Here is a 10,113-nt window from a genome sequence, read left to right on the forward strand (position 1 = left end):
CCCTGTTGCATGTCCACAAGTGTATAGTAAGTATATCTAATTTCCTCTCTAGACAGTAGTTTCCCCCAATAGGGGATTAATAAAGTACATATCTTCCACTTCTACTGTTATTAATGTATAATACTGTAATTTTATCTAATTGATATTGGTCTCACTGTTAACCGCTCAATCACCTATAGCTGTATCAGAGCTGCATCATGTTACCTGTTGTATTAAACCACGCTTGCTCTTACCACTAGTAACCACAGGTGTCACCAAATCCACCAGCACAAAGATCTAAAGGATTATTGAGTACATTTTTATGATAACTGTGCTTTTATTTAGGCTTGGGTTTGAATTCAGGAAATTAACTTGTTATAGAGTATTACATTGTTGTATTACTGCTCTTACTTAAATCAAGGATCTGAATACTTCCTCCATTGCTGCTGTATTTCATGACCATGTATGAGGGTCTATGGTATTTAAGTCTGTTGCACCAAAGTTACAGATAGATAGGAATATAGAGACATAGAGAGAGCAGTGATAGAAAGAATTACACAACACAGATAAAGAGGAGAGGACAGAGAAAGATAAAGAAGATGGAAAGGTTAAAATAGTAACAAAGAAGAGGAGGAGGAGAGGAACTTGTTGATTTTAGACTTAGAGGAAGCCTCCCCATGTCAGATCATCTGATATATTAAACTCTTTGATCACTGCTCGCAGTCTTTTTCCTTCCACTTGACGCTGCTGTGACAAAGCTACAAATTACAGTTTTCTACCCGAGGAAGAGAAGAGAGATCAAATAACGAAGCTTAGACAGCTCGGCTCAGAAACGCAACCCTGATCAACCCACACACATACACACACATCTGACTCAATGCATGTGTACACAGTTTCATGCACTCGCTCACAAGCTCATGTATACGTTCATGCACGGATGCGAGTTCACACAACCGCATGCACTCGTCGAGCAGATGTAGGTCTCTGTGTGGGAACGGTTTGACTTAACTTAAGACAGATACAGGAGCACATTGTACACAACCCCCCCTTACCTCTTGCCTCTTTGTTTCTCTCTCACACAAACATACAGCAGATCTAGATGAAGATAACTAAACAGTAGGTGTAGGAGTGTTTCCACTAAACACTGCGCCACCATTACATTACCATTACATACATTGTAATAAACTAATCATTTATTATAAGTCTGCATGAAGGAAAGATATTACGTAGCGTCATGTTTCATGTTTCATTTTCATCAGTACAGCTGTGCTCAGTCACTGCTGGGAAAAAACACAGTTGCACCAAAAAACAAAGGCTAAACATGACACAATATTTCCATTGTGCATAAATTTGATATGAAATATATGTGTATGATCAGAGAAATGTCAGATGTTTCCAAAGACAGAGTGGCATGTGCCACTCACTTAAAAGAGACTCAAAAGGACATAACGATGGTGATTGTACTACGGATATGAGCTGTGGCTTCGAGGCCACCTTGTGAAACAAATGCAGTTATATCCGGAGAAGCATCTAAGTGCTGTTTCCAACCAGGGGCGAAGAATAAAAACGAGGGTTGTGGTTAATTTATTAGATACAAATGCTGCACCCATTGCAGTAACACTTAGATTAACTCAGTAGATTAGAATGAGAAAGCAAAAAAAAAACCAAAAAACTCTAACAGTACGCAAGAAAGAAAAATGTTCTGCTCTGTTTTGGGAACTAAATGTTTATTGATTTGAAGACAATAAGCACAGTACAATCGAGCCCACACATCTAAACAGTTACAATTATAGTATACACTGACCGCAAATGACAAAAAGAAAAAAAAGGAAAGGGGGGAGGGGAAGAGGAAATAATCAATGGGTGAGGTGCTGTTCTTTTTACAATATAAGTCTGAACTTACAATGACATAAACATATAGCATATGTACAGAAAACTTGTCGGTATTTGCAATGACAATACAAGTTATGATTTTTATTCATGACATTATTGTGAATTAGACAGTACCATCTTTTATATTAAAGGGTCTAAAGGAATATATATGAATATATGTATATATATACATACTGTATTAGACTGTACAGGTGTACCTAATAAAGTGGCCACTGAGTGTACATTTAAAACTATACATATTTGCTCATTTACCTCTACTGGTATCCAGCCAGGCAGATAGTTGGTTTCAGACATTTCTGTCTCCACACCACTACAATGGACGTTTGTTTATAGTGCTCACAACATTGAAAATCTTTAAAATAGCCTTCAGCTATAGGTCTGACGTACCCCACACAGCCCTCTCAGATCATCAAGTACCCCTTTATTGTACCCCTCACCTTCAATAGGGATACAAGTGATGGCTTCATGGAACTGTTCAAAGTATTTCATTGCAAAACAACACATCGGACATATACAGTGATCCTGGAATTGCTGATGATCTTCAGTAATCAGTCAAGCTTACATTCACAATTCTAAAAGTAATTTCAGCCATTTGTATGAATTTTAGATTTCCGTTTCCTTTTTGCGGTTTTCATACATTATACACGTCAGTAGGAAACTGTGAGACTGCGATAGTTACAATAAATACACTGAAGATTAGCGTAACAGCAATCTGTGTGTAATAATTTCCACATACACGTAATGTGTCAATATACACTATATTATTAAATCATAATTGTTTTTCAAATTAGCTGAGCTACATGTTATTTCCATGATTCTGCTGGTAAGGCAGGAGTATCCTCAGGTTTGGAATTACTGAATTACAGCAAGATACAGAAACAATGTCCCTGTTACCATTACTAATCCACTCTCATGGGGACTACTTGTTCGGAAGAAAGCTGTTTAAGTAAAATTTAAGATACTTTGAGCACCACAAACTAAATGCCACTTACCTCTGTTATACCTGAAACAAATGAAACCTATACGACTTTACCTGGCCAGGTAATTTTAGGGGTAAGTGAGTAAATGTATGTTTTCTTTGCCAATGACCCTGTAAATCCAAAAGAACAAAACCAAGTGCTTGCATGCTCCCGGGAGCACGATTGCTGTTCATGTATCTCTTTTGTAAATGTTAGTCTTCGTCCATGCAGCCTGTGAACCAACAACCTGGCACATTCAGGTGACTTGTCTTTATCCCATCTTGTTCACAACTGTAGAGTAAGTATCTTGGGAGCGAGTGCGTTGGTTCAGTTGCTGCCAAAACACAACACACACAGTGTTAGCTTGATCACAGAGTCAAATAACTTCTAAAATGTGTGAATGTATTTGTTAATACATAATAACAACTATAAATCAGTCACCCTTGGCTTCCAGGGGCATTAGAAAACTGGTCATCAGCAGATTTTATGATGGGTTACGTCAATGACTTTTTTTGTCTTAAAGAGCCCAAACTGTCATTTTTACACTTCAGTTTTTGTATGAATTAAACAAATGATGTGCAAACTGTTCATTTACCGGTGCTGTTGGGCAGATTTTTTTTAACCAGGCCAGGCTAGGTGTTCTCCTGCTTCCACTCTTGATGCTAAGCTAAGCTAACCATCTATTGCTTGGCTGTGGTGCTGATCTTCTTATCTAACTCCAGCAGTGAGAATAAATATTTCCCAAAATGTCAAACTATTATTTTCAGTTCATAAAAACTTTTATAGCTAAAACAACATTATTGCTGAGTGTATTTTAAATCACTCTGGAGAAGAAAATGAAGTGCAAGAAATGCTTACCTCATATTCAGTAGATGAGCCAGGTTGACTCCGGACTGCTGAACGAGCAGGTACTGTAAGATAATGACAGAAATATGTGTGACCAATCACTACTGCTATCAGACTCAGTACCTACTTAATAATAATGATGATGCATTACTTTAACAGTAAAAATCTATTTCACACCCAGTTTAACACTTTAAAATGGGTGAAATAGGATTTGCAAGAGCTGCATCAGCTGAAAAGTGCAGATAAACTGCAGACACGACTGAAAAATCAGCATGTATCAACACAAAAAGATGCACAAGTGCTCCAGTCGAAGGCGCATTAGGCAAAATTTTTAGATAGAGGTGTAAAGTTGTGTAATGCTGTGCTTTTCTGTGATCTGTTTCTTACGTTTGGGAGTGTGATTGAGTCCAGCTGAACTTTTCTTCTTGGTGTATTTGAAGACAATCATCATCACAACAGCTGTGATGGCCACGTCCGCAATGATGGCCGTTAAAAACAGAAGCGCATCCAGCTCAAAACAATTTTCACACGCTGGAGGACAAAGAACAGCAGTCAGACAAGGTAAAGCTCAGTGAGACTGGCACAGACCATGAGAATGGTGGTGGATGGTGGGTTAGCTGGCGGGGACCGCCGCGCCGGGTTTGCCCTGGAGGAGTAGAGAAGTGGAGAGTATTGTGGTGACCAGTCGATGTCTGCTGGAGCGAGTAGGTTGAAGCAGTTGAGTAAATTCCGTTTCTGGTCTGTAGTTTCGCAGTGGGGTTGTGTAGAGTGGTCAGTGTATGGTTCGTAGAGTCGAGTCGAGTGGGATGGAGGCTGTCCGGTGCTCTTGTCGTGACAGGTGTTCCGTACTTTGCTGGAGCGAGGTTCAGTGTGACATTTGTCCTCCAGAATTGTACTCCCCCTTAAAACACATGAACAAACATTAATTTACTTCTGTGTACTTGCTTTAGTCCGTCATTTCATCAAGACCCTTCTTCCCAATTACTTTTCAGCTAGAAAGGACGATGATCAGGGGGTTGACATCGGTTTCAACTCATCTTATGTGCATCTCAGTCTTACTGTGCATTACAACGTGCTGTTGTCTTACAAAGATGGAAACGTTTCCAACAAGAGCCCACAATAAAAAACAAAATAAACTAGTCTACAAGAAAGAAAAAAGTAATTGAAAATCACTAAAATGAAAGAAGTACACAGTACAGTGGCATGAAACATGCAGAAAACATAGCAGTTAGCAGGTCAGGCGCTTAAATGAAATACAGGAAATTGGAGAAGTTTCTTTAAAAAATGCTCTTAAATGTATTTTTCTTTATTCTTTTTAGAATATTTGTTGTTCTAAAAAAAGACCAGTAAGCTGAAACTGTAGGATTTTAAAAGATGAAGTAAAATAAAATACAATACAATATTTACCTTCAGTAGCCTTCACAGGACCGATGAACAGGAGGACGACGACGAGTGCAACCTGAACACCCATGTTGGTCATTTTCTTAAAACGTTTTTGGTACTTTTTCCTACTTTTCCTGAGCTTTCTACTCTATAGGTGAGATTTGTGAGCTTATCCACTACAAGATCTGAAACGCATCAAGCTGACTGTTGAGTTAGAACATAAAGATTCAAAGAAGAAGACTTTATGGCTCTCTCTCTGAATCTCGTCTCTCTCTGCTATCTTTCTCTCTCTCTTCTCGTCTCTCTTCTCTCTTCTCCCTGCTCTCTCTCTCAGCACGCGACACAGCAACACACACACACACGGTGCACCCCACAGGAAGCGTTTTTTCAAGATGAATTCACAGTTGAACCTCAAAATGAAGTCAAACAGAATGAGTATGGTGTACAGCATTTCCTTCTGATAGTTTTTTTTATGTTTATTATGTTTTTATATATTCAAATGTATTTGATTTTTACATTATCTTGCATTCTTTTATCTGTGCTCAGGTCTCACTTGAAAATGAGATCTAAGAGTTTTTTTTTCCATTGCCAATTTGCATTTCTATACTGAGTTCACGTTTTCAAAACCCCTCACACACAGTCAGCACAACAGAACACATTTGCTTTTTGTTGCATTGCAGGATTTACTGTAGTCTAGTAAAAGAAAGCCTGCTGAAGCACATTGCAGCCTTTCAGATTCATTTGTGTGCTGCAAGGTAGCACAATCTATGCAATACTGAGGAGTCCTTCCTTGTATTGTAATGGAATCTTTGTTTATGCAAATGTAACATTATATAACAACAATCTTTTTACAATTGCTAAGTCGCATGTCTCTATACTGAGTTCACGGTCCTCACAACAGAAGTCAATGTGGACAAAATGGTGGATCACTTTTTGTTGCTGTCACACAAAATGAATTCAAAGACCACATATTTTTAAAATGAATAAGGTGTTTTCTCGGTGCATAAAGTCCTAATTGGGACATAGAACACTTATTTTAATTCTTTGATGGCAGAATCAACAATGTTTTGTAACTGTATGGGACACAGTGGCGTCTCACCATTCTCTTCCAGTCACAGACTGGTTTACGGCCCTTCTCAGGATGGTGTTGCATTTGCCTCCACCTTGCTCTCCAGTTCTCAACCCCATAGACGTATTCTTTTCCTCAGAGAGGTAGGAAGTTTAGGACCACAGTCTGCGTGATAAGATGTCCCTCTTTCACACAACGAATGCTGGATGTCTGAACATTTCTGGAGAAGATTGCCAAGGAAGGATGAGGCAACAAAAAGAGTCTAGAGAGTGTATTAGAAGAGAGGACATAAGGAGATAGTTTTTCTTTTGCAAGATTAATAAATACATGCCAGCATACATATGTACATACATGCAAACATACATATTACATGCATAATACATGACAAAGATGAACGCATATGATCAAAAAAACCCAAACAAAGCTACAGACCATATATTTGTATGTGTATATAAACTGTTCATAGGCTGCTGTATTTGAAAATGATAGCAGATGCTGATTGGTCACTGTGCTGCTTCTTTGGTAAAATGTTTGTTCAGTTTATTGTTTTATGTCACAGCTCATGAGCTTATATGTTTGCAAGTTCTAAAGCTGACACGGAGCTGAAACTCCTAGGCTCCAGTTAAGGTTGTAAAGAGGAACTTTTCTGGTTGAGTATTGAGATCATACACCTTTGCGAAGTTAACATAGCTGTAAAGGCGCTTGTCATTTTACAGTTACACATTTTGACTCAGTAAGATTCAAACGTAAAGAAAATATACTGACATTTCAGCCATAAAAGTTGAAAACCAGCCTTTTTGATCTTTCTGGCTGGCTTCAGGCTCGAATTACAGAGATGGTGTACATCAAAGTGCAGCTCTGCCCCCAAGTGGTTCAAAACAGTAACGATCCAGTTTCACATGACACTGTGCAGCTCTCTGTTGGTCTCCCATTAGAGAAGAAACATTCAAATTCACATCTCACAGTTTGTTTGAACAGTGAAGACAGATTAATCCAATCAGCATCCTCTTTGTGCTTTTTGACACAGAGCACTGGCTTATTATTACAATTTATTTTAACCTGCAAATGAATTCCCCTTCTTTAACCATCTCTCTGGGATGAACTAATGTGACTCAATTAACTGACTTGAACTTTTAAATTTAATTAAATTTCGTCAAAACGAGGTCAGTAATGAATACAATTTGACCCATTAGATCTCATTGTGATATTATAATATTAAACATGTGAAAACCATGCTGTAGCCTACAATATGAGGCCATAATGTGTCACATCATTAAGTACAGTCATTAAGTACCTTAATGGTTCCATAACTATATATCCCATTTATTGTATCCTCACACATCAGATCATGTAACAGATGATGCTTGGTATCTGCTGCCTATCACAATAGTAATGGACATGCGTTTGCGCAACAGCTTTGGTATGGCCTCACACATGTGTTTTACGCAGCAGTAGAACAGGTTGGGTGACCATCAAGAATTCGGCTTTAGATTTAACATGTGAGAGAGAGAGATAAGAAGGCAGCGAGGAGAGTGGATGACTTTGTTACTCCGCCCGAAAATGTGGTGGGAGGGTGCTGAAATGAAATGTATGAGGGCAGCAGCGAGTTGGGACGCGTCTTTGGAGAGACAAGGTAGAGGAGAGGACTCTTAGGGCCGTTTAACTTCATGTTTTTATCCCCCCCTCTCGAAACAAAGAAATCAACAGACTTGTCGGCCGGGTTTTCTGTCTCTGTGAGTCGGCGGAGGAGTCTCAGCGGGTTAGGTGTCTGACTCCCGGTCTCTTGGTCATCGGACAGCCTGCCATCCATCCAATGTGCGTAAAAGGGCTCTATTTCCTCACAGTCCTGTCTGGACTCGCAGCTTCAGGTGAGACCCCGGCTTAGTGTGAGTGGATAAACCGAGTGAAAAGATGATTTCCAGTTAATGGGGTTGGAGTGTTGTTCACTTTATTTCTTCTGGGCATCATACAGAGTAATGTGATTTATCCAAGTGAATGTTTTAAATTAGAATTTTGTTTAAAGTTAACCAATAACACATTGTTTTGATCGCTAGGTATATGTTCAACCTATATGTCTTATATTTATAGATATATATCCAATTACACGAATGGTATTTCCTCTATAATTACATACAATATAAACTAGCCTATGTGTGTTTGTCAGTGTATTTTAGGATCTGTTTTTTTAAAGTTTACATTGGCAGTATTTTTTCACATCCCAGGAGTGTTGTTAAGACAGGATGAGCGTTTAGAGACGCTCCCGACAATCGAGTAAAAGAAGAAGACCCTGATTCTCTTTTCCATTAGTGAAGGCTCCGCAGGGACCCCTAAACTCCATCTCTGAGCGCCCGGCGTGCGTCATTGGGAAGTGGACAACTTGGCACCGGGAGGGTCGCGGAAGAGTTCCTGAAAGCTTTAAAACAGCCATAGCGGGGGGAACTTCTGACAACAGAATGAGTTTAGCCAACAGCATTTACTGGCATCAAATCCGTGGCCGCATTGTTGTGTTGGTTTTATGTAACCTCCGTATCCGTGCTTTGAAGTGGCCCCCTTTGGACGCAGATAAGTCCAAGTGCTTCCCGTACAAGGGGGTCCAGGATATGTAAGTTGGAACATCTAGTCAGATACCAACAACTATGGAAAATAAACACCAACGGACCATACATGATGGTTATAGCTGCTCACAGCTGCACTAATGGAAAACGTTTTAATATCACAAACTGGCGTATCAGTGGCAATTCATTCAGGTTGTTTAACCTTGAAGTAATCTGTGTCCATCCCAGTTAAGTGGATTATATTGATTGAACATGTCCGTCCACTGCCAAAGCACCATGTAGGGATTCAAGATAGTAGCAAGCTGCTTATGTTTACAAGGAGCATGTGCCTGCAGCTCAGTCATAACACAGTCACAGGCTGACAGAGCAGGATGATGACTAAATATACTGTGTGGATATAGAGGGACAGATAATCAAATAACACAGCATGTGGACGAAGAAAAGCATGTTGGAACCGATTACAGCTCAGCAGCTTCTCGGTTCTCATGTCTGTTATGCAGTAATCACTTCCATTGCCTTTGGCTTTGTTGTGTTGGCAAAAAAAAGAAGGCATGGCATGATGAAACAAGCCGGCAGATCCATCTTCATTTTCATGGGACTTGTATGGTGTAAAATTGCAATTATGTGTGCGAAATAATTCAGATTTATTTCTTTCACTAGCCCCCATCTCTCTCTCTCTCTCTTCAGGTGTAAACTGTGGCATTAAAACAGCACAGAAGTGACACATTTGCCCATCACACCTCCACTGTTTTGGCGTGCATTGCACTGATCAAAGACAGGCAGTGTTCATTTACTACAAAGAGCTTAATGTTTCAGTGGTTCATTGCTCCCAAAGATAAATGCACTACTCCTTTGTGTATTTTGTAGTAAGTGTGTTTGGCAGGAGTTTAAAAAAAATACTATAAATCATAATTTGTGTCAAGACACTTTTGGGAGCAATGTTTTTGTTTTTCACAGCACCAGAATGGAATTGCTTTCTGGAACAGATGTGATCATTACCAGATTTTGACATTTTTTTAGTATTCGTGAGGTGTGCTGGATGCAATGGTAAAGCAGGTTTAGTAAAAAGCTCTTGTGATTCCTTACTCATGGAGGTGAAGGCACACCACCACTAGTAAAGCAGAACATCTGGGCACAAAAATTAGAAAAAAGAAGATTAGTTGATGTAATTTTGTCATATGCCCCTTTAAAATGTTAATTTACTTTTTAAAATGGTTGCAACCATGCTTTGTTTACGTACCCATTCACCTCGAAGTTGCTCGCAAATTACACACAAAGACCCAAAAAACAACTCATACTGCTTTTGCTGAAGTAGTTTTCTGTCATATTCAGGCAAGGAGTGTGAGCAATAAAGGTCTCAAAAGTAGATTTTGATACAGGACCGCTTTGCAAGACAGAAGATAAAGCACGCACTTTAGTTGATATTATA

The 10,113-nt window shown here is 39.2% G+C and overlaps 1 protein-coding gene across 1 annotated transcript in view; it reads left to right on the forward strand.

Annotated features, from left to right (window-relative positions):
- The first annotated feature begins 7,690 nt into the window (after nt 1–7,690).
- Nucleotides 7,691–10,113, forward strand: part of LOC118341876 (myelin protein zero-like protein 2) — a 20,139-nt gene continuing 17,716 nt past the window's right edge. Inside the window, exon 1 of the mRNA XM_035680278.1 lies at nt 7,691–7,997. Coding sequence (XP_035536171.1) covers nt 7,943–7,997 — 55 coding nt within the window. The 5' untranslated portion in view covers nt 7,691–7,942. The remainder of the gene's footprint in view (nt 7,998–10,113) is intronic.

This window comes from Morone saxatilis, unplaced genomic scaffold (genome assembly GCF_004916995.1).
Source record: "Morone saxatilis isolate NCDOM2014 unplaced genomic scaffold, NCSU_SB_2.0 Contig8, whole genome shotgun sequence".
NCBI classification, from domain to species: Eukaryota; Metazoa; Chordata; class Actinopteri; family Moronidae; genus Morone; species Morone saxatilis.